This window comes from Styela clava, chromosome 8 (genome assembly GCF_964204865.1).
Source record: "Styela clava chromosome 8, kaStyClav1.hap1.2, whole genome shotgun sequence".
In the NCBI taxonomy this organism is placed as follows: domain Eukaryota; kingdom Metazoa; phylum Chordata; class Ascidiacea; order Stolidobranchia; family Styelidae; genus Styela; species Styela clava.
In genome coordinates, this window is record NC_135257.1 from 20,643,083 (window position 1) to 20,669,399 (window position 26,317).

The 26,317-nt window shown below is 36.3% G+C and overlaps 3 protein-coding genes across 3 annotated transcripts; 1 reads left to right on the plus strand and 2 right to left on the minus strand.

Annotated features, from left to right (window-relative positions):
• The first annotated feature begins 2,755 nt into the window (after positions 1-2,755).
• LOC120345616 (xylose isomerase-like) lies at positions 2,756-12,349 on the plus strand. Its single transcript, XM_078115148.1, has 10 exons — positions 2,756-2,888; positions 3,497-3,643; positions 4,598-4,719; positions 5,981-6,138; positions 6,607-6,812; positions 7,774-7,857; positions 9,103-9,158; positions 9,716-9,892; positions 10,365-10,547; positions 11,307-12,349. Exons 1-10 carry the CDS (start codon positions 2,813-2,815, stop codon positions 11,463-11,465), a joined length of 1,368 nt encoding a protein of 455 aa, XP_077971274.1. The 5' UTR covers positions 2,756-2,812; the 3' UTR covers positions 11,466-12,349.
• Positions 12,350-14,577: 2,228 nt separating this feature from the next.
• Positions 14,578-21,742, minus strand: LOC120346765 (dymeclin-like). Its single transcript, XM_039416580.2, has 2 exons — positions 19,839-21,742; positions 14,578-17,384 (listed from the first exon to the last, which is right to left on the minus strand). Exons 1-2 carry the CDS (start codon positions 21,726-21,728, stop codon positions 17,187-17,189), a joined length of 2,088 nt encoding a protein of 695 aa, XP_039272514.2. The 5' UTR covers positions 21,729-21,742; the 3' UTR covers positions 14,578-17,186.
• Positions 21,743-21,767: 25 nt separating this feature from the next.
• LOC120346770 (S-methyl-5'-thioadenosine phosphorylase-like) lies at positions 21,768-24,436 on the minus strand. Its single transcript, XM_039416589.2, has one exon. The coding sequence runs from the start codon at positions 24,329-24,331 to the stop codon at positions 23,501-23,503; it is 831 nt and encodes a 276-aa protein (XP_039272523.2). The 5' UTR covers positions 24,332-24,436; the 3' UTR covers positions 21,768-23,500.
• Between the last annotated feature and the right edge of the window lie 1,881 nt (positions 24,437-26,317).

The following is a 26,317-nucleotide window of genomic DNA, read 5'->3' on the forward strand; positions in this document are numbered from 1 at the left end:
GGAGTAGCCGGATGGAGGAGGATGGGGGGGGGGGGGGGGGTCGTAACCCCCATACTAAAAAAAAAAAAAATTGACCCACTAGCACTAGCTGATACGGTTCAACTTGGGAATTAATAATTTCAGCCCCCCCCCCCCCCCCCCCCTTTAAGAAATCATGACAGCGCCCCTGTTCGAATATCAAGACTCATCATTGAGGAACCAACTTTGAGCAAAAATACAGGGCGGCCACTCAAATGGCAAGATCTACTGAAACTATACAGTATTTTGGTAGTGAATATGCAAATCTACACCATATGCTTTACTAGTTACGCTCCTGTATGGAAACGGATTTGATTTTGCCCGAAAATAATTCTTCAATACAACAACATTACTTCCGGATTTATTTTACAAAATTGCACTTTTGGGTCAAACGATCAAGCAAATAGTCAGTTTGTGATGTCGCCACTGCCACAGTTTGATTACGTCCGCGCAGTGAATCTACTATCCAGGTACTATCAGTTGGGGGGCGAGACTAGCTACTGTATTTCCACAAAAATAAGACCGGGTCTTATTTAAATTTTCTTTCGAAAAAATACCACTAGGTTTTTTTTTTGAGGGGACGTCTTTTAATTTCATTTATAAAAAAATAAATTACAAGATTTTCAAATATACAGAATATAAAAACCGATATCCATTTATTAATAAATAACACGTTTTTGTTTTAAAAAATTCGCGCTAGATGTTATTTTAAGGGGAGATTATATTAAAATCATATTCAAAATTCACGCCAGGCCATATTTCCAGGAAACACGGTGCCTATAATTATTTTGTATGTACTATGTTTTTGTGCTAGTGCATCTGTATGCGCTTAATAGAAGGATACCGTAAGATTGAATAACACATAATATGTAGTTTTAGCACCAAATAGACCAGATGTTAGAACTAAGGCAGATTGTCCGCCGATGTTTCAAAGGTTCGCTGATAGTTGAAAGATGATATTTTTTCATATTTATTCCAAAAGGGGAGAGTAAATTCGATAGACGGGCTATTCATATGGCGAAACATGGTCTCTCATGAGGCTACGTATGACCGAGGCTAGGCAAAAAAAACTGCTATACGACGAGAAAGCAAACATAATTCCTGGACTCGGAGCTGCGAATTTATACCATAGTATTCTTCGAAAAATTTAAGCAGTAACTTTGTATTGGGAGTTGTAATTAGTGTTAAAGAAACATTAAACTATCCTTCACACAAGCGGTATGGATTGATCGTTCATCTCCGATTCGGCATTCAGAGTAAAATTGAATCGGGAAATGGAACACCGGATCTTTTGTACAAAGACCCCGTTACTAATGCAAAAAAGTGATATTTGAGAAAAACACCCCCGCCCCGTTTAAATAACAATTTAGTAATTATCTAGTTGGGGTTCTGGTTAAGGTTAGGAATGATTTAAAATTTGACTTTCCATCATAATCTGCATTCGAATTCCTAACCCTCACCCGTGCTGTGCAATTACTATTTTTTTTTTGTTCGATGGCGGGTGTGTTATTTGGCGGGCGCTATGTACAAAAGATCCGGAAGATCGTACCCAGAATCTTTGTCATTTTGTAATATCACACAAGCGCTGTATTGTTGTACAAAGTTCGCTTGTGTGCTGCGATGAGACCTTATCGTAGGTTAATTATTATCAGACACACCATGTAGTGCCTCGCTCGTTATTTTTAAAACTGAAAAATTGTGAATTTAACCTATTTTCTATAGTAAATCAGCCGAATTACATAATAATTTGCAAAACAGCGTATAACATGGGCCCGTGATAAGACACGTATATGGCGTATTCCGACTAGTATAACTACATATTTGAGAGCCTTATTATGAGTGGCATGAAAACACACGATAAGAATTAATTGCAATTTACTTGCAAATAAAATGTATTTTGTTCCTTTTTTAACAGCCATCTATATCAGTAACGTGCTGTTGTGCATTATTCAAAAAGTATTTTTTACTTGTTGTTCTTGCTAGGGCGGTTGGTAACTTAGTCAACAAAATTGTTTGTACTATCAGCTGACTCACGCATTATGCAGCAATCCGCGTTTGTTGCTGCACGATTTCGGAAGTATCGGATCGCGCACATGAGATTTGTGCAAAGGTACGTAGCGCTATTGCAGCAGAGGCTATTTAAAAATGTGTAGAAATAGGGTGTCCATAAAGTCTTAAAATTGTTCAATTGCAAATATAATTTATCGACATCATATATTGTTTTGGCCCTCACATATGTTTAGGTAAAAACACGAACTATTAAGCAAAAGCAGCTAATTTACCCAATCTCCTATATATGTATTAAATGGAAGTAAAAATACTTAAACAATTACTGATTAAAAAACAACAAACCTTATTAAGATATATTGAGACCTGACAGCAGAACAAAATTGTAATTGTAAAGGGATTTTGTGGACACTCTGTATTATGTATGTGTTGAGCTAAGAGTGTTTGGGCCTCCAACGTGGTTAGGTGATTTCTCATGATATATTTTTGATATAGTATAGGTATTTAGAGAGCGGCGTTTTGAGCGCCTTTTTATAAAGGGAAATAGAAAAAGATTTCATTTCACGACAACATTAACAATGATACTAAGTGTGTAACATAAGCCAAAGTTCGAATAATATAGATCACGAAATACCAATCCATATAAAACAGTCTTGTAAATTTCATCTTCCTTCCCCCTCCAAGCACTGACGATCTAAATACAGTAATTTAAGCAACCTCTTATTTTTACAGAAATAAAAGATTGATATTTCGATAAAACTCTATTTTAGTAATTGAACGTTTCAATATGTCTTCATTTGCTCCTAAAGCTGGAGATTCAACAGCAAGTGCTGAGTGTGCAAAAATTACTTCATTTCCTGTTGGTGAGTTGCGGGCAGTTTCTGTTTCATTGTTACTATATCATTCAACTGTGAAATGTACTGTATTCATTTTACCTAACTTTTTTTCGGAATTGACCTTGTTTTGAATAAAAGTTGTTTGGAAAATCTTTATTGACGTAATTTTTTGAAAATAAACTTTCTTTTATTTGGATGTTTTCTTCAAGTTTAATATTGGACCATATTCTTCATATCAAGTTTTTGTGCTTTCACGTTGAACAAGGCTCTTCACAAACATCAACTGATGTGTGTGGAACAACTTTTTTGCAAGGACTGAAATCTTTGCGGTTCTGCATTGTCTACCCAATATATTACAAATAGGTGTATTATTCGATAGGTTTTGAAAATGGCTCCTTTATCCCGCAACGCCAACTCTTCAGCGAATCTATTCACACACACATACATACCTTACCCACAACCAGGGAAATCATATAAATTTAGTTCCAAGTTTTAAAACTTTATTTTTCAACTTATTTTGGTTATTATATTATAAATACAACTTATATAAATTGATCGAATAACAACAGAATTATGATAAAAACTCATAGAAGAAGGTTCTATATATTTGTTGAATCTCAACTCTTTTTCTGTAGATGTGAAAGTCCAATACAAGTCTGACGCCAAACCAGATGAGGTTCTTTGTTTCAAATACTACAATGCAACTGAAGTCATCATGGGAAAACAAATGAAAGACTGGCTTCGGTTTTCTGCTTGTTACTGGCATACCTTCAGGGGAACTGGTAAGTGGAATGTTTTTTATTATAGAGTTTTTACTATGAACAAGGCCCTATACAAGTCAGTGTTAAGGGGGCTTGAGCAGGGGTGTAGCCAGGATTTTCGAAAGGGGGGTCAGATGAAATTTTGAATGCTGAGTTGGACCAAAACAGCTAGCTGGTACGGGCGTACCTGGTTGCATCCCTAGTACAAAGCCTCGTTTGAGGAGAAATGCCTTTCAAGCTAGAAAAATGGCCATTTATCATACAGAGAAACGCTACATTTTAAAAGAGGGGATGGATGTACAGACTCGCCAAACCACCACCCTAGGTACGCCCCTGAGTGCAAGTCCTGGTCCCTAGGTACGCCCCTGAGTGCAAGTCCTGGTCATTTCATTTAGACCAGAGTTACTCTGAGTCTTTGATATATGGTGATTCGAGGTGTGCCAGTGACTCAAGCCCAAGGAGTTTTGGGGGTCGAAACTCTCCTCTTGAAATGTAGCATTTTTCTGTATCATACATAACAATTTTTCGTAGCCTGGAACATTCCTGGCTACTGCCCTTCAGGTACTCAGCTAACTTTCAGTGAGAGTATTCGAGTTTAGGCTTGACTTGAGACTCGGATGGCCTGTGACTCGACTTGGGCCTTGATTCAGGATTTAGAGACTTCTACCCAACACGGTCACAAGCTATCAGTGATAGTTAAGGAGCTATTGTCTCTCAGTGTTTTTTATCACATTTCACCCTGAATATAGCCCTGTAAAAGCACTATTATGCAAAAAAGCCAATTCCGTGCGACGAATACTAATCAACACATTTCACCCTTATCTTAAGAACTATGAAAAAAAAATTAAAAAAAAATCTGTGCCAGGAATGAAACCAGGATTGGATGAGGGTTGCAATTCAGAACTTTATCTTCTTCCTCCCCCCTTGGATAGATATGAAAATGTTTTATTTTCATCCATTAAAAATATCTTCCAGGAGCTGACCCATTTGGATTTCCAACCCTTGTAAGACCATGGGATGATGGAAGTAACAGCGTTGACAATGCAAAGCGAAGACTGAAAGTTGCCTTTGATTTCTTTGATAAGCTTGGAATAAAGGTAATGTGATAGAGAGAGTGAGAAAGTGTTTTTTCAGCCATGATATTTTGGGCAGAATAATAGTATTATATTCATTCTGGGGGATAGAAAAACAGTAAAAGAGTTTGTAACCGTGTGATGAATCTAAGCGTTAGGAATACACTCAACCACCGCAACAATTATTACCCTGTGTGGGTTCACAAGCTTGAATCTCAAGCAGGGTTAATTATGGGCATGAGGATTGCTGGTCTTCTCGCCACTGTAGGTTGTTCCACAGCAGTTACGACTTCCTCCGCCATATAGTCCATGTAACTGGCCAACTCATCTCATCCCGACATGTGATTGCGTCGTCTTATTTCTTCCCTCTCCCCGGGATAAATAAGTAAATCCTATCCTATGACTAGTAGATACAGAATAGGATTTGTTATGTACCATTATGCAATGAAGCAGGGGTCGGGAACCTTTTTGGTCAAGAGAGCCCTGAAATATACATATTTTCAATTGCATTTTCGTGCGAGCCATTTCTTCACTTAATCAGGCCTGAAAGGTTTACTCAAAAGTCAACACATTCAATGTCAATATACATTTAATGTGACTTCTGATGCTGCATGTTGTCGCTGCGGGCCTTGAACGGTTGCTCACATGCAGCCCAAGTTGGAATCTACGATACTCATCACCCTTTTTCGTTTAGGCATCTCCGTAGTATTTTAAAACTCTATCGCTTTGTGATGTCACAATATATGTTCCAGAATCCCCATGTTTTGTCACAATGCTTGTCTGGTAATTCTCTTACATAACATAGACATGCGCTGGGCCCGCGTTGTCAAACGTATAGGGAATTTTTTGCCAAATTTGGCCATAAAATAGTTTGAAGTCTAGTAACAATAGTAAGCTTAATCTTAGAATAATAGATTTTTCTGGGAGCCATATGCCGTCACCAAAAGAGCCATATATGGCTCGCGAGCCATGGGTTCCCGACCCCTGCAATAAAGTAAATAAATAATCAAGTAAAGTAAAGTGTTTCTCCCATATACCCCCTGTAGGGAGCGTGATGAGGCCTTAGAGGCGAAAAACTTTTTTAACTTATGCGTCCTCAGTCGAACAATTGCTATGACTATCTTTTTCGCAACTTTCCCTGTCCTCCATTTCTTAAACATAATGGGGGACAAAAGTGCACAGATATAAGAGTTACAAAAAGCAACCACCACTAACGCACAGTGAGGATCCAAAAATAGCTTCATCACTGTGATAATTTATCAAAACAAAATAAACATTTTTCCAGTACTGGACATTCCATGACCGTGACATTGCACCGGAAGGCGAAACTTTGGAAGAAACAAACAAATATCTGGATGAGGTTTCTGATTACGCAATCGAACTGATGAAGGAGAAAGATGTCAAATTGCTGTGGAACACTTGCAACCTGTTTGCTCATCCAAGGTAAAAGTTTTGGACATTATTTATAAGATATTTCTATGCATTTTAATCTGTGTGAGCACCACTGCATTAATTCCGTGGGATCGTAATCTTCCCGGTTCAGCATCACATACCCAATTCTTTACACCTTCAATGAAGAGGTAAACATGTTTATTATACAAAGTATATATCTCTTTCACTTTGTAAATAATAATCAACCTCTTCGCGGGCTCCATAAAACCAAAAGTTTGAGAAATTCTGGTCTACACGATTTATCACACTTGATGAGGTGGTGGGCATAGGAATTGAAACTTGAATTATTAATTCCAGATGCCAACATATACTAAGTCACATGAATACCACATTTCACATCAACTAAATTCAGTGTTGTTTTCCGTTGGGTTGTTGTTGTTGTTTTATATATGACCCCATCCTTCTCCCCGGATCTGCTATTAAAACACAAAATGTGTTTGCATGTGTCATTTATTTCAGATACATGAATGGAGCATCAACCAATCCTGACGTTCATGTGTTAGCATATGCAGCAGCACAAGTCAAAAAATCTTTGGAGATCGGAAAGAAAATGGGGGCTGAAAATTTTGTTTTCTGGGGAGGTCGTGAAGGGTATCATTCCCTTCTTAATACCAATGTTCGATCAGAGCTGGATCAAATGGCAAACTTTTTTAAAATGGTTGTAGGTTGGTTCTTTTCTATTTTTTGTTTCTTTCTTTTATATGATGCTTATATACGCCTTTCGCTCCGAACAAAGCCCTACACAAGCAAGTCCATGATATCTAAAGATATGTGACGAATTGCTATTTTTGCAAGGACTGTAATCTTTCCAGTTTGAATATGGCTCACCCAATTTATTACAGCCTGGGTGAGATCCTACCAATGTACGATCTAAGCTGGATCTAATGGTGAACTTATTTAAGATGGTTGTAGCTTAGGCTGGTTGCTATTTTTATACAATGTTCATTCTCTTTCTTTTCGAACAAGGCCCCACATAAGCATCTATTGATATGTGGGTACTCCTGTAGTATGTGTACCAGGGTGGGGTTAGGCCATAATTTTATTCCGATTTCCCTTATTTTAGTTTTATTACGAGTTCGGGGACTGGGTGTGTTAGCCAAGTGAATATACCCCCTGCCCATAGGCTTTTGTCCATTTACGCAACTTGAAGTAAAGTAGGCGAACAAAATTAGTTTCCTCCCTATTCCTCGATACACATACTTCTGGAGCGCTGATATGTGAGTTGTAATTTTTCCAGTTCGATATCGCCTACCCAATTTATCACAACCTGGGTAAGATGGGGTCCTGAGATTCGAACCAAAATTTTTATCGATGCCAACATACGGTAGTTGAATCTAAGACTTTAACTATGTGTTGGCTTTACGTGTTTAATATTGCAACTATGAATTGAAAAGAAATTTATCTTGCATGTGGTATTTTGCTCATTGGCTTTGCACCAGGTTTTAGTCAAGCCGACTCTGATACTTTAGAACTTTTTGGCAGACATACGAGGGTATCTAATTTTATGCTCAGGTGAGCACGGGATTGGAATTTAAGATTCTTAACTCCAGATTTAATGACCCAATTTTGCGATCATATGCTTCAAAAATTAATGAATAAAGCTTGATATTTTAAAAATATTTTCAGCCTACAAGAAGAAGATTGGATTCACAGGTCAGCTGCTCATTGAACCGAAACCTAAAGAACCATCTAAGCACCAGTATGACTATGGTAAGTCATTCTCCACTAATTTTTTCGTTTTGTATGATTCATGCAAAAAGGATTATCATTTTGTTTCAACATTACACCCAGAAAAGGATGAACATTAATTATAATTATTCTTTTACACCTTTACTTCAAACAAGGCTCTGGAAACCTGCCACTTATAGGTAAAGAGCTGGAAAGATCAGGAGCAGAAATCAAGCCCAAAATTTTGGGTGTGGACAAATTTTTTGTATAGTGATGTAATACGACTCTAACTTGTGCCTTTTGCTCTGAACAAGGCTAAGTAAAAGTAGCCACTGATATCTAACACTATCTTAGAAAATCGTTCTACAGACATACTACGCTGTCAAAGTTATTCAAGGCATATTATGAGCACGCATTTTCATCTTGGTTGGTTCATTTGGAAAAATTATTATTCATAGCAAGCCAGGAAACGTTCGGTTATCAGTAAATCGTTCAAGAATAGAGCAAAATGATGCTGGGAAAGGCTTATGAATTTTTGTCTTGTTGCTGCAAAATTGCATTTAAAAAAATGTTGAAAGTTTGGGAGGCGGGGGGGAATTCCCCTCCTCATGCCCTCTGACTTGGCCTATGGGAAGGATCACTGGACAAAAAGTCATCATTACACCATCTATTTTCTTTCCCTCATCATTGAACAAATATGAAAATTTTACCTTATCTTTGAATAAGGCTAAAACAAGCAGTTCGTGAAATGTAAGAATTCGGCTAATCGTACGATATAAGTGGCATTTGGTTTAGCATTGTATACTTTTATTTATTACACCCTAGTAAAGTATAAAAATGCGTCCTTTTGATCATTGACTGACAATTAATAAAAAATAATGACTGTTGTTGAATTGAGATACTTGTACGTTATTATTTAAGTAAAAATACGGGTTTTGATTACTTTCAAATTATTTTATTGGAACATTTTATGATTATAACTTTTGTTCGTTTAGCATCCCTCTGCAAAAGACACTCATGGCTGCTATACCCTGGGCATTTATTTAACATTATTTTGTGGAAATTAAATCTCTCTCTCTTCGACTCTGGCATTTAACTTCTTTATCTAGTGCCGTCGCCTGTCCATGCCATAGATAAAATCATGGTCTCCCTAAGTGATCATCTTATTCCTTTGTGAACTTAGTAACTGGCTCAGAGGTTTGGCCCATGGTTTGATAAAAGATTACACTCTTCTCTTCCCACTTCTATTCCAAGTTATATTCTACCATATTCAATGTTCATTTACAGATGCTATGACAGTGATCGCCTTCCTGAAAACATACGACCTTGACAAAGATTTCAAGGTGATAGGGTTCCACTATTTTGAAATTTTATTGTCAAAAACGAATCAAATTTTTTAATACATTCAAGATTTGTCATATTCGATATTGTAAATTGATGATTTTAGGAAGTTTCATTTGAAATTTAGTAATTTGAGTATCTGATAAAAAATACCTATAGAATATAAATGGAAAATCAAAACAATGATTATCTCAACTGTTTTGTATTGCAAATCCAATTTTCATAAATTTATATTTAGGTATGCATATTTATATATTGAACGGTATTAATCAGGATATATATTCGATATTCCATATGTACAAATATTATCTCAGTATTTACTCGAACCAAAAAAATTCCAATTATTTTAATTGCATTGTATGTACCAACATCATAACGTGAACCTCATTAGCTCATGTTGCTGGCAACTAAGATAGAATTTTTTTTTGTATAATTGAGTACTGATTGCCTCTATCAAAGCCCCAATGTAGCAAACATTTCTAGGAGAAAAATTGAAAATTATGGTTCACCATAATCAAGCCATAATGCAGAGAAATGTGTTAACCAATATATTTTTCAGCTCAACATCGAGCCAAATCACACCACATTGGCAGGTCATTGCTATGAGCATGATATAGTGATGGCTTCAGCTTATGGAATGCTTGGATCTGTGGATTCTAATACAGGGTCGCCAGATTTGGGATGGGATACTGACCAGTTTCCAATGGATGTGAAGAGTGCTGCAATGGTTATGAAGGTGGGGAATGCCATAGCTAAATAATGTTGTTGCTATTATCGACAAAGTAACCCTGTTTTCATTGCGAGTTATACCGTTCCAGGTCAAATTCGAGTCCTAGCAAATCCCATTTCAAGTTTAATCATTGCACCCCTAATTCCCATGTCGAGTCGTTGCTTTGAGTCAGAAAGTTAATATCATAAAAAAGAGTTTAATGGATAAATATGTTGCGTTAATCTTCAAGTCTAGTCTCAATGGTTGGCTTAGCAGCTCCCAATTAGGCTCCTTGCTGTCACAGGTTCTTGTAAAGCCTTGGGCTTTTGTCAACATCCAAATTCATGTATTTAAGATTATTAGCCGGTTATTTAACTTGTTCAGTTTGTACTTTAACTCAATTGAGCTGTATTGATGAATATCCTTCCACAAGCTATTCTCTTCAGCAAATCCTGTCCATAAATAGAGGTAGCAATCACCATTATACCTTATTTTTCAGACTATAATTGAGCAAGGAGGTCTTGCGCCCGGGGGACTCAACTTCGATTGCAAAGTTCGTCGAGAATCCACCGATTTAGAAGACATGCTGATTTCTCACATTGGTGCAATGGATACTTTTGCTCGAGGGTTGATAGTTGCTGCGAAGATCATTGAAGAAGGAATCATGGATAAAGCAGTAAAGGTGGGGGCTGTTTTGTATAATGTAGTACTAGGATCTGTGTCATTGCACCATGTTGGGAAATATGTAAGAGATGCTGGTGTAGTAAATTGGATAGGTATTGATGAGCAGGAATAGTAACTTTTAACCTTGGCAGTTTGGCGCATCATGCTAAGCATTAAGAATACATTGACCAACGTACCTCTGATCTGATTACCCTGTGCGAGTTCGACTCTCATGAGAAATAATGATGTGCGATATGATTGCTGGACTCCTGGCTGTAGTAGGGTGGTTCACGTGACCGCTGGTCAGTTATGGCTTCATCTACCATTAAGTCCATGCATCTGAAACTAATAATTGGCTAACAAATCCCATACCGGACATAGAATGGTAACTGCAACGAGAGGCAGTCGTTCACCATATGATTAAGCCGTCTCCTATCAATTTAAAAAAAACTCAGTTAAACTATTCAGTATCGACAGACGACAATGTTAGAGCAGCTTGAGTCGACCTGAGTCATTATCTATCAAGGCGAGCCATCCAAATCAGTTGCTCCCTTTTTTCAAGCGACGCAAATTTTTTACAAAATATATAGTGCTTCGGAAGTATTCGTACCAAGATGACACACAACCTGAACAACTCTAACCTGGTACACATACTATGTTCAGGTTGTGCGTCATCTTGGTACGAATACTTCGGGAGCGTTTTGTCAGGGTTTAGGACTTCCACTCAACACTGACGTAATCAAGTTGCTTATTAAAAACAACCAATGTTTTTCTACAGGAGAGATATGCAACCTTCTCATCTGGCCTCGGGGCAAAGGTCAAGAGCGGGGCTGCAACACTGGAAGAATGTGCAGAATATATCGAGAAAAATGGCAACCCTCGATTGATATCAGGAAAGCAAGAAAAAATGGAGTCAATCCTCAATCGCTACCTCTAATATTTTGTATTACCTAATTTTCATTTTCGATTATTTCTGACGAAATTGACAAATAATCTAATTTCTATGACTAATCATGGCCATGGCTAGACTAAAACTCAGCTAAGGATTAGGGACGTGGATCACTATTGAATCCAATATGGGAATAATTATGTGAGAATGTATTGCAGGTCTAATGATCTTTTAGAAAAGTTATATGCAATCACTGGAATGCCGAGAGATACTTAAACTACATGAAATTATTGTAGGACATAACGACTAGATTTGTAGAAGTTTAAGTCATTTCTTCCCTTATAATATATATTTTATTTTGAACTTCGCCCAGAAAGAATGTCAAAGACAATCAATCTCTTCTGGACTCAAACTTGCCCTTCCACAGTGTGTAGTGAAAGTATTGATGTCAATTTTATTTTTTGACTAGTTTTGATGCCACATGAATGCATTTATTAGTAACCACTGTTTTAAATTGTGCAATTTTACGCATTTGGGCCAATCCAAGTTCTTGTCTTAAATTTGTGCAATTTTTTTAATGTGATGATGGAATAACCCAATAGTACTAAAGCCCAAAAAAGTGTAAGAGAAGTGTATTTAAAACAATTTTACAGCCCAACACTGAACAATGATGGCAAGGTAAAAACCAGACATTAAATGTGTTTGTTGGTTTGAAAATTTTTTTTGTGCGAACAGTTTAACAAATTGGCAGTTTTAGTAACAAAAAATAGTATTTAGGTCGTTTGTAATTTTGACTCGGAACTCCAAGCAGATCATGTTTTCTTTAAGAATGTTCTTTTCCTGTACTAAATTAGGCTGTTTTTCTGGGCATATTTTGTCATGATATAATAATTTGTAATCATTGTGCAATAAATCATTTATTGAAAGATGTTGGTTATGTGTTTCAGATCATAGAAAGGGGATATTAAGTGTGATTATATCTTGAATGAATCTACTTCTTTTGGCTTGTCAATTATAGTAGAAAGTGGCAATATAATATATAGCGTGTTCATAAAGTCTTAAAATTGCAAGCGAATTTTATAGATGCCATATATTGTTTCGCTCTCCGATGTATTAAATGACGTAAAAATACTTGAACAATTACTGATTGAAAAACAACAAACCTGGTTAAAAAATATTGAAAACTACCTTCATAACAAAATTGCAAAGGGACTTTATGGACACCCTGTTTATTGGTCATTGAAGTTTTCAGGAACCGATCCCTCAACTGAGAAAAAGGCAGTTTGGTGGATAAATCTGCTTTTGCCAATCTCATTTATTATTAAATGCTACCTTCAGGTCATCATATAGCTGAATAGCAATTAACATTCCAAGAATTCTGCTAAACAGTAAAAATAACTAATCAGAATTCGGGAGGGAGATCTTTCGAGATATGAAATGATGCTTTTGTGTTGTAGTGAAAAACATATTCAGCATGGCTGCAAGTTGAATGAATACGATTCTGCTAATGCCTGCTTTCTATTGGCATGAGATCATATTAATATAGGTTACAGGGGGTTCCATTACATTTGAACCCATGGCAATTGCACCTATGGAATTTTTTTTGTTTTTCGAATAGTTGAACCCACACTAGCCCTAACCCATGGGTTTTAGCACCCGCATATAGATTGAACCCGTGGATATACACATGGGTTCAAATGTACGGTCACCGTTACAGGGTGTCTATAAAGTCTCTTTACAATTTCAAATTTGCTATGAAGTCAGTTCTCAATATATCTTAACCAGGTTTGTTGTTTTTAAGTCACAGTATAAAAAAATTTCAAGACTTTATGGACACCCTATACTTCTTATCTGAAAAGCTAATATAACCTTAGCTGGGCATTCCAATCTTCCAAGTTTAAGTTTAGTCTTCCTTCTTTACATGAAAATCAAGATGTATAACGAATTTGACCGCAAACCCCATAAATCTCCAACTTGTAAACTATTCCAGTCATTGCTGTGGGGACAGGAGTATGTATTGCTGAGATGCTAAAGTTCTTGCAAAATTTAGGAAAGAATCTTGTTATATAAAATAACTTAACTGGATATGTTAAAGCTTATGACTAATTATAATTTTTTTTATGCTCAATAATCAAAAATATATTACTTAACTTGTATTGAAATCAACAAATGAATAAAACACTATGGATTATCTGGGAATAATGTACATGATGGAACGATCCTAATGTTAATAATTACATAATTTATGATGTTATTTTTATTATTAAATGATCAACTTGTTAAACCATCAAAAAATAGAAAACTAACAGAGAATATTCATGAATATGGTGTTAAAATAAGACATGAAATGCAGAGTGTTGATTCCACTGTGCTTAAACAATATTTCTTATAAACAGCCAAATGAATACAATGTAGTGAATCATGTGCGACATAACAAGAGGAAGGAAATGGAACTAATGCTGCCTATTTTCCCATCCGGTTGGTTTGGGAGCAATTTCTAACAATAAGTAATGTTCTGCTTATACACTACTCATATTATGGTAAGGAGATGCTGTTTTTAGACCTTTTCAAGTTATCCCCCACTAATATATATTCGAATACTCTCTAATAAAAGTATTTTGTTTATGGCTAGGGGTAACCCTTTGGTCAAGCCCCACATGAAAACGTCCCTTACCTGGGGCAGAATAAATATAAGATGGCTTAACCATAGGAATGGTACGCATCAACCTGAGTACCAGCTCTGTTTGGCCCAGATTGGATAATCCATACCATATATTGTTTTGGCCCTCACAGATGTCTTAAATGAAGCACCGTAAATATACTTGAACAATCCCTGTACTGTGAGTGCTAGTGCGTCTTTGATTAATATACAGGATGTCCGTAAAGTCCCTTCATAATTTCAATTTCGTTATGAAGATCAGATCTCAACCAGGCTTTGTCTTTTTTTAGTGATTGTTCAAGTATTTTTACTTCATTTATTATATCTGTGAGGCCCAAAACAATATATGCTATCAATAAATTCCCTTTGCAATTTTGAAGACTTCATGGACACCCTATATTGCTTGTTGCTTAAAAATCCTAGTACTGGCCCGATTGAGACATCTCTAGTCCCCAGTGCGAGGGCATATCCGAAGTTAACCTTGCACAAGAAAACAACAACTTCTTTTTAACTAATTAATATATTGCTTGTTACATAGAAAGCACCCAATATCAATAAATTTAAAATCAATATATAATTTATAAAAAGCTTCATATAAATCAATTGATGATCAAGCAATAGCAACTTAAAGGGCGTGACCTCTAGGGTTAAGAGAGTTGCCAGTTTTTGAATTTATTGTCGGGTATGACATGGTTTGGTGTCTGGAAATCCACCCAGAACACCAAGTCTAAAAAACGGCATATATGAATTTAGGGTACTCCCATAGTGTATGTACCAGGTTAAGGTTAGGCCATAATTTTATTCCGATTTCCTTATTTTAGTTCTATTACGAGTTCGAGAACAGTCTGTGTTATATCCCCCTGCAAATAGGTTTCAGTACCTTTATACAACTTGATGTAAAGTAGGCGAACAAAGTTAGTTACCTCCATATTGGTACACACACTACTGGAGTGCCGAATTTAGTTTGGTTAAATGATTTTATGAGCAGGGTTCACAATCTCTTTAGGACTGTGAGGGTTGCCAGTTCTTGTAATTATTGTCAGACATGATATGATTTGTTTGGTAAAAAATGCCATCCACAACACAAATATGAAACATGACAATTTATACAGAATCCTCCGTTTATTTCGAGGTCTTAATGAACAATAGGGTTGAATTTCGTCTGTGTGAAATCTTTCATGGGCATAAGAAGGAATTTCCGTAGTACATTTGTTAATATGTAAAAAATGCCATACAGAGCACTCTAACAATAAACACAGAATCGCTGAAAAGATCTTAATAATGAGGTTACGGTTGAATTTGAGATACGGTTGAGTGTGATATTCCAGGGAGGAAAATTTCCCATGAGTGGTAACTTTCCGAGAAGAGAAATTTCCAGTACCATTTGTTCAACTGTATGTTTTATATTACCTTGTATTGAAAGGTGGAGAAATAGCAACACTGATAGAAGAGTATCAGTATCAAAAGAGTATTCGAACCTCACCCCCCCCCCCCCCCCGCTATGGCAACGCCCCTGAAAGCCCATAAAATATTATGCAGCAAATCATAATTTTTAACCTCAATCGACAGGTCATTTTGCAAAGTCAAAAATTCAAGATACAGCTGTCCAACATATGGGTATAAAAGTGTCTGGTTTTAATAATGTTGTCTCATTGTATATAATATCTAACCAGAAAATTCGCCCAGGCATTCTACCATGAATTAAAATAATAAAATAAAATCATAAGCATTCGAGATATAATAAAAAATTTAAACTATTAGAATATTACAGAGCATACATAACTATATAGTATTTTGCTGGCGTTATCAGCTTATTAAAGTATTTACAAAGAATGAAATAGAAAATATAGAATCAGAATGATTGTAACCGAAACCTAAAAATATCACAATTTAAAAATATGAACGCATCAGTTTCTTGGCCGAATTCTCACAATTTCTTTGTTAAGTGTATTTAAGCTATTGATAGAACTACCGGTACTAACCACAAGAGGATGACACAAGAGACCTCCCATATTTTTTATGAATTAATTTAATGAAATATGGGAGTTCTTTTGCCCTGTATGTATTAATTGCAAAACGTTCAGTGAGTTTTATTTTACAGGGTAGTCGCTAGAAAAGCAGAAAATTCGAAGGTCAAATTAGATCATGAATAAAATACGTGTTTACTCATTTCTTCTTTGATGTTTTTATTTCTTTTATGTTCTGAGTTGTTTTAGATTTATACCTTTTAGGTTCTATCAAGCTAAGACACCGCTCTGAATGGCACGGACAACGTTTTGAGCATCTATGAGTGTAATATGACAAGAGCCTTTGAAACAGTTTATAAAGTTATTCTTTGAAAAACAAATTTTCTGTTTTTCTAGCGACCGTTCTATACAATCCCACACTTGGTTTGTGAGACAGGGCTGGATATCTGCAGAATAAGGAAAAGTTGTTCAACTATTAAATTAAAATCAAGTCTAAGCTGAAAATAAATGACTTTGATCAAATCTTTTTTGTCATATATATTCAAAAAATAGTTTTACACCATTCACCAAGGCACGGACGGTTAAGAGTAATGAATGTTCCACCAAGCATTGACTTCCTTGTTCATTTCCATACCAATGACCAATTAACAATAAGTCGATGTGATGTAACAATTGACAATAAAGCAGCCACACATAAATCTTTTCAGCCATACAAATTTTCAAGTTGTAAACATTGGCTTGTTTTCAGAATTTCAAGTGGTATTTCTAACTCTTGAGATATGATTTCATAAAAGTACAAATACCGGTACTCCCGAAGTATGTGGACCAAGATGGCGGACACCGGAACGTAGTGTGTGTTGTGTACCAGGTTAGGGTTAGGCCAAATTTTTATCCTGATCTTTCTTATTTTAGTTCTATGATGAGTTCGGGGACTAGCCAAGTGACTCCCTTAGTATTTGTACCTGGCCTAACCCTAACCTGGTACACATACAACATTCCGGTGTCCCCCATCTTGGTTCACATATTTCGAGAGTACCCAAATAACATACTCGACTGGAATTTTGTCATAGTTGTAGCAGCACCAAAGAATTATTCTGGGTTCAATCAGAGGTCAGAGGAACAACCATCAGTCTATTATTTTCTTCAACTATCCAAAGTGAAGAGCTGTACACATCCTGGGTTCCAAAATACGTTGGATTTGTTGAAAACAAGCGACCAAACGTACGGAACAAAGAATTCTTCCGGCGATTCTTCTTCAACATATCGGAACTTTAACTCCGGAAATTTCTTCAAATGATGGCTCGGTAGATGTAACATGGCGTCCTTGATTACTTCGTGGACCTTTAAAAAGAAGAGAATGTCAGAGAGAGTTGTTTTATACTTCTTCTATTAAGAAACTTTACAATATTTGGGTCAAAAGCATCAACAAGTACGTCATGTCATGTCCCCAACTCTTCTCCATCGAGTATTGGCCTACCTTACTAAATAGTGGACGGTCATTTTTTGTCTACATCAAACTGTTATTGACATGTTTTGTTTTTGTTTTCACAGTTGTCAATATAAAAAGAGGGTTAATTTTCTAACGTGGCATTCTCATACATTATCTCCAAACAGGGCTATAAACAAGTACACAATAATGTAAAAGACAACGTCAGATAGTTATTTTTTCTGTGTATCATTTTTACACCCCACTCCAAACAAGGCTCCAAATAAGGAGCCACGGATACAAAAGAGAATGTCTGAGAGGGTGATATTTTTCTATACAGTATTCTCACACATTTCCTACATACACGATTCAGTACAAGCAGACACACAAATAATTGTGTCAGTATTATATAATCCAGAGGTGGGCGAATCACGGCCCACATGCCAGATCCTGGCCATCGAAGTGTTTCATCCGGCCCACTCGTGCCTGCTGAAATAACGGTTATAAGTTATATGAATTTCCGATGAAAATAATGTCATAATGATCCTGATTGTTACAGTGTGCTTCTTATTAGTAAATGTACCTTAGCCTAGCACTAGGTAGCTTATGTAAATAAACTGTTTTTTATTCATAGTTTTTCATCTTGAGTTTTGAGCCTGACTTTGCTGAGCCACAAAGAAGAAAAGAAAGTCAGAGATTGTTTGAGCATAAAAGCAGTAATCAAAATCGCCTTCATGCTCATTTTTTATCAATGCTTAACCATAGCATATTGATTAAGTTTAATAACCATATTCAGTATATTATTATTATGCAGTCGTCTTATGCAATGTATTGATTAATGTGATGTGGCTATAGTTCATTGATTGATTATATCTTGTGATCAAAACCATATGCATATGACGGGTGAAAAAACTAGAAGACATCACTCAGACAGTTTGTTGAGCATTCACACACAATAACGAAACATGTATCATCGATAACTCATGGGGAAAAAACGTGTCATATGTCAGAATTCTATTGTAAAAATTTAGCTCCAATGAAGAAAAAAAATGAGGAATTCACCCTAATCCTTGGCAGCCAAAAAAAAAAGATTCAAAATTTTCGTCTGAACCGCTTTGAATAATTTAATATTGGATTCAAAATGCCAAGCTCAAGTAGTAACATAACATTGATTAGCCATGATTGAGTTCTTCCTACGAATAACTTGTTTGCAAGATGATGTGACATACATTGTATCATTCCATGTTTTTTACCAATTACAGAAATGATGTGATGAGGGATAATGTGATTTAAACTCCTCTGCAGCATTGCTTTGGCTTAGCTAATTTAGTTTAAATGATATTCGAAATGTTTTTTCAGTGTTATTTTAGAATAGTTTAGTATTCGGATGTGGACATCCCTACTTGTACCAAACATTATCTGTTGACAACTTTTAAAATAAAACTCCATTCGCTGGTCCACAAAAAAGGGCACCTTTTTGAAAGTAAGATCAGTATCATATCTATCATCAAAATAAAGTGTTTGGGAGACCCATTGTGAAATCTTAATCCCCATGCACATGCTTCACAAAAAGCTAATCCAACATTAATCTTATTAACAAACAGTAAGGGGGTTAAGTAGTGCTAGTAATCTTGATTGAAAAATAAGTGCAAACAAAAACGATTTACCAATATTGGAAAAGGTAATGCTGCAACTCTCCTTGCATTTAATCTTGATATTTAGTATTTTAATTGGACTCAGATTTTAATGTCAGCGTAAATCATCGGAATAGAAAACTTACAGTTCTGTAAGTTCTGTTTCGGGACATTCCTATGTGAAAGTAGTCCATAGCATCGCCACCTCTATGATGTCTATGTTACACCCCTAATGCCATCTACAACTAGTAACAATGTGACTTGCATACTTCTAATACGTTTTAAGTTAAGTCAGAAATTTAAAAATTTGCTCAGATGTAACGAAAGTAACGCTGGAATTGCCCAGAATATTGTAATTTATAGTAATTTCAATAATCTGATTTGTTGGACAATCTTGGTGGAGGATAAATTATTAGTCGCTATGCTATACAGAAATTAGGATTTACATATTTATCCTGGGGAGAAAAAAGCCGATACGATGGCTTAATCATATGCCGCACCACAGCCTCTCGTCTGGTTACCAGTCCATGTCGGGTAATGGATTAGTTAGCCAGTTATTCGTTTCAGATGCATTGACTTGCACACTACTGTCCTAAGTGTACATTCTTCTAATCTGACAATAATCTTATCAAGAAGCAGGATGAGAATGACTGTAATCTTTGATTAGAATAAAAATAAGTACAAACAAAAAATGATAGTCAAACAAATACATCGGATATCCTCTTACGGTCTTACCTCCTCTATAGTCATTGATTCTTGATGCAGTTTATCCAAACGTGAAGTAAAAAATTGCACAATCGTGTCAATATTTTGCAAAACATCTTGAAATCCTGGATGGTTATGGAATTGCAAAAAGACTTCTTTTCGATGAAGTAATGCGTACACGAGATTCGCGTTGTGTCGTAATCCGTTTCCAGTAAGACAAGAGTTTAATATTTCCAGGAGCATTCTAATAACTTCAACTAAAACTGACAATTCAGCTGCATAATCTTGTTGACTCTCCATGTCTAAATTCATTTGACCAATTGCATTATGGGTATCAGAAATTGCATCGTGGGACGTGTCTTCCCCGTTTCTTCGAGCTGTTAATTTTTCAGCAACTTTTCGTTGTTTTTTAGCAAGAAGAGTAAAAAGACTAAAAATTCGTTGGCAAGCGTAAGAGTGTAGTGACTTAAAATGTGCGGACATATTCGCCAAAGCAGCGAGGCAATTCGTGTGTAAATACCTGTCTCTCATTCTGCTCATATTAAATTGAATCGTGCGGACAATGACTAGGATGATTAGATCGCCGAGCGTTGCGTCGTGTAGCAACCGATCTGTGTACCAATCAACTGTCTTGATTTTCAACTCGTGCACTGATTGGTTGAAATGGTCATCTTCTGTTAATATCAATAAAACAATCAACGCCATGTAAATATGGTGGGAATTCTGCTCCGGAGCTGAATATAATATTTTTAAAATTGGGACGACTAGTTTATCTATGTCCGTTTTCGAAAGAATGAATGCTCGTACTTCTGGGTTCTTATGTAGAAGAAAATAGAGAAGCAAAGTTGATGTTTCTTGATATTGCGTCGCACATAATGCTTGAAAAAGCCTCGACAAATTCAAGTGAAATGAGGGTGGAGCGGACGTCGGACTCATGGCTGTGCTTCCTTGTAAATGGCGAAATTTTTCTAATGCAATTTGATATACAGTTTTTTGTGGTGTGTTTTTGTTTTCAGTGCTATAATTCACCAACACCAATAGCAGTAGAGAGCCTTTTTGGCTTAGAGTGGGGGTAGTAGATTGTTGTGCATTGTTAGCATCATTCTTTTGACCTCGACCCAAGGTCACGACGTTCCATAATCCTGACGCTACAGCAGATGCGACTCCAATAACAATACTGCCACCTTGCGGCTCAGATCCATCTTTCGGCGGAGGTTTTTGTTCAATATAATGCTGTAACAACGCTTTTATAAACTTGTTACCTCGTTCTCCAGAGGTGCAATTCATTATTCGATTCGTAAACACTCCGTGATGAGATGGACTCGGTGAAAACATCTGTACAGACAGAAGAACCAAAAACACAGTCATTGCTTCCATATGTAAGTTATAAGTGAATTCCAGCACCGGGACTTCAATGATTATTTCTTGTAAAGCTTCAATAAGTTGGTCAAGATAGTTAATTGAGCCTGCTCCACTTAGCACAGCTCCAGATTCTAAGTCTTTTTGTCTATCTTGCAACGAGCGTGCTTCAAATTGCTCAAGCATATTTTCTTCCGACATATTCTCAGCTAGAAATTTGCAAACATGGCGAATAATGAATAACACATTATGCGCTTGCCATGTAAAAATTCGGTCGTCGCATTCTGCGGATGATTTCAATTCCTTTGAGCGTGATAAGAAGACTTTCAACAACGCAGTAAAATTACCAGTGTGTTGGTTATTTTCTACTAGAGCTTTACAATGAGAATCAGTTATTTCTTCTAATTGTACTTGTTCAGATCTTGTCTTTGGTGCATGGAGAGTAAACGATAACATTTGATTCCAAAAGGGATCATTTTCTGTTATCGTAACTTTTCCAGAAAGTCTTTTTAGTTGTTCATTATCAGCAAGTTGGGCAACAGTACTGCTACTCAACCCCATCTTGTGTGTGGTAATTAAAATCTATCTATCTAACTGAAACTTTGAAAAAAGAACTATGATTGAATTGGAAGGCCATCGAAAATTGAGAAATGAAAGAATTTAAGGTAAAATGCTGAACCATGATAGCTAGTATGATATTTAATGTCAACAATAGCGATGTGTGCCATGATAAATTCATGTACCGAGTGAGTGCGACATGATGTCAAAATCAGGGGTAGACAATTACTTTCCACAGTAGATGAGTTATAGATAATGAGACTTAAAACTGAATATGAAAAACTATGAATGAAAAACAGTTTCTTTACAACAGTTAGTCCAACAATACGCTAATGATTATGAAATAATAATAATAAGCACAATGTAATAACCGGGGTCCTTATGACGATATTTTCAACGGAAATTTATATCCATTAATTAAAACTATAGTCGTAATTTCAGCAAATAAAAGTGGGCCGGATGAAACACTTTGGTGGGCCGCTTCTTGGGCTGTAACTATCCCACCCCTGGTCAAAATGAACAGAATCAAACGGGAAAAACTTCTGCTTTTTCGGAGAACTTTTGAATCAAAAATACGCTAAAGATGCTAATTAGAATAAAGTTCCCTGATAAAAGTAAAGCTGCAAAATAGTAAATTATGATTACAACAAAATGAAAAAAAAAAGATTCAATATTCCATAACACAGGTTTACCCCAGCTTGTTCAAAATTATACAGACATTTTTTTAATCGGACTCGCTCTAAATTGATTGAAACAGGAATATCATTGAAACTATATCATTTTGTGTTGCAATATATCTGATAAGGTATAGCTATGATGAATAATCAATATAAAAAGTACTTTGATAGCCATTTAATTTGTTCATATTTTGTCATTTTTTAAAAATGTTCACTGTTAGCTTGATCACAAGATAAAGTCTGCAGAACAATAAAAACTATCAGGTAGCTATCAAATTCTGACTAACCAAAGCATGACCTCGGCAATACAGTCTGTAAAGTAGTTGGGTGATAGCAAACCCACATAGCCAAGGATTTTGAAAAAGAATGTTGACAATAATTCTGGTCTTTTTAAAAAATAGTAGCCTGTTACATATTGTAAGATATTAGTGGCTGCATGTACATGGCCTTGTTAGGAGTGATAGTGTTGCATAAAAAATGTGACTATTAAATTTCGACCGACTGAGACATGACTCTGAGCTATACAATCAGTAAAGTAGCTGGGTGATAGCGGACCCGCATAGCTAAGATTTTTTGAAAAAGTTTATTGACAAATAATTCCGGTCCTTTCAATAAAAAAGCAGCCCATTACATATTGTAAGATATTAGTAGCCGCATGTACCTGTTGGGAGTGAAAGTGATGCATAAAAAATGTTTTACGCTGTTCACCCTTGTAATATAGTGACCTTTGACTCATGCTTGTTCATGTCTGAAGGTGACGTTTCTATGTCTGGAGGTGTGCTTATCATGTGTGCGGCCGTAGAGATATACAAGGTAGCATTAACTGTGAGTGTTTCCATCTAGAATGTGTTCTGTTAAGAATGTGAATAAAGGGTACTCCCATAGTATGTAAACCAAGATGGCGGGCACCGGAATTCAGTATGTGTACCAGGTTAGGGTTAGGCCATGATTTCAGGTACACATACTACGTTCCGGTATCTGCGATCTTGGTTCACATACTACAGGAGCGACAAATAAATCTGTGGGTGATCACACACCACCATATAAATAACCCTTTGTGTCATGAGAATGTGCAATATTATAAACCTCGTAAGTCTATCACAACATGATTGATTTGGTAGCAACATCTTGGGCTTCTTTTATTTCTTTAGTCCAATCACCATATTCAGCGATCAATCTCACAGCAGTTTTCAGAATTTTTGTTCCCATTTCCGAGTTTTTCTTCATAACAGCCATCACACTTTCCACACTTACTGCTTCTTCATGTTTTTTCCAGCAATCGTAATCGGTTGCCATTCCGAGTACGCCATACATGATCCCTGCTTCTTTGGCTAAGGTGACTTCAGGAACTGTAGTCATGTTGACTAAATCCGCATTCCATGATCGGAATATACTACTTTCGGCGACGGTTGAAAATCGAGGCCCTTCTATTGTAACTGTCGTACCATTTGGATGAAATATTACACCGTTTTCCTTGCAAGCCTTTGTTAGAATTTTCCCGATATAAGGACTGAAAGGCTCACCCATCGGAATGTGACTGACACCTTTCCAACTTCCGGGCTGTTGGTCATAAAATGTAACATGGCGTTTAAAAGTTCGATCTATAAACTGGTCCATAATGACAAAATGTCCTGGTGCTATTTCTTCTTTGAGAGATCCGCACGCTGATGTAGCAAGAATATGGGTGCAGCCTTCTTCTTTAAGCGCACAAATGTTAGCTCGAAAGTTTATAAGCGTTGGCGATATTGAGTGGCCATGGCCATGCCGAGATAATATAACACATTTGATGCCACTAATTGTTCCGCACACCAATGTGTCTGATGGCTTTCCATAACTTGTATTGACTTCTTTTTCAATTCTATTTTCCAATATGTCTGGGTTATTGAGTCCAGTGCCTCCAATAATTCCAACTTTAATATCGGATGACATTTTAAAATTTTTATTTCCTAAATGCAGAAATACAAATTCTGAAATTGATTAGTCTCTGATAAAATATAAGATTTTGTTTGCTCCTGTGTAATTTCATAATCAGTTTTTATTTATTTATTTTTATCAATCATTTTATTGCCTGTTACTGTGTTATGCTGATTATGGAGTCGAAATAAATTTATACTTATGTCAGTATGTACCGGTACCGTACCAAGTAGACTACGGTACCGGTACATACAGACATATGGGCAAAATGATGTTAATTTATCTACGGTAGGTAACGGTACATGAGTTAATATTGTACGGTACCATATCAGTAGCGGCCTCCTACTGCTGTACGGTACGCTACCGTACCGGTACCGTACTGTCGTCTGTACTGTTTGCAATTTCAGAATTTAGCACCGAACCATCTATACAAGGACTAAATTTCCATAACTTTCCTGTACCGTCTGACCGTAGCGGTATGGTATCTGTGTATGGTACAGATACGGCTGTACCGTACGGGTACGGTACCGGTACGTCAGTACGCAAAGCATCGGTGCACTTTACCGGTACCGTAAGTCCGTAACTCTGTACCGGTACCGTAACTGCTGAATTGTGTAAGTACGGTACCGTAAGTTATACACTACCGCCAACAGGAGTACGGTACCGCAAAATTGGAGTTTTTTTCTGCAAATCCTCCGAATTTGAATCGAATTGGTTCTCAATAAAACTGTTTGTACAAAGTTTGCAAAGAATAAAAAAACAAACCAGAACTGGCGCAAATTCAATTGCCACATTCAATCCACGCAACACTACGTAAGTCGTAAGTTGCTAATCTTGTCGTTCTGAATTACTTCAGCTCACTAGCGCCTGCGTTTGAGCAAGCAGAGAGAGAGAGATTTATTGCCACAAAACAAAATCAACACTAATATAAACATAATACAATAACGAAAATATTCCACAGTAATTGATTATTGCTTTGTGCGGGTCGGTGTGCAAGACCGATTAAAGTCATCTAGGCTCCCGACCCTTGTGTATGTGCTATATATAAGTTCATCATAGGTGGATACAAATGAGATTAAATATAAATATATAAAAAAATAAATACGAGGAAAAAAAAGGAAACGAGTCGGCAATTTAATGGTATTATGGAAGTTACTAAGGGCAATTTAGGATTTAGAGAGGTCATGTGTTGGTTGAAGCCGGACATGTCCAATGGAAAAATTTTCACGAAAAGCATATTTTTTGTTATTGGACACAGACCGGGATCAAAAATTAATACCAAGGACGAAAAATAATATTATCACAGTTTCAGTAATAGACCGAGTGCATGATGTAAAAAATATCATTACTTGTCGATCTTGTTTATCGATCTTTGTCTGTCTGTTAGATGCAAGCGATATCTCAAGAAAGCGGGGTTTAATCTCCACCCAATCCAATTTTGCATGTGCGTTCATCATTTCACGGACCAGATGGCTATTGATTTTGGTAGAGTTATGTCGTATAATTAGGGAGCTATTAATTAATTGGTGTTTGGACACACGGTGTCACTATAGAGTCATGAATCGAAACCGCAGTTTTGATCGATAAGTCTTTGGTCTCCGACCGATACTCTCGTTTGACACCTTAATTAGTTCACGATATAAAAAGGTTATTGAATTAAAAGTGGCTACCAACATTCTTAAGTATTAATACATACTTTTGAAATAGAATAGTAGTTAATATATGATCCACAGTTGAATATGAACAATTAAATATGCAATTATTATTGCAGTTAATCACTTTTTCACAATATATAAAGGTTATTAAATTAATTAACAAATGGGCTACTATCATTTATAAGTATTTATGCATACTTGGAACTAGAATATTAATATATGATCCACAATTAAATATGCAATAACTATGCAGTTCATCAGTAATACAACAATAACTTTCAATGACATAAAAAAGGTGATTACAGTATATTAGGCAGTACTATATGGATCAAGGGAGCAAGATTTT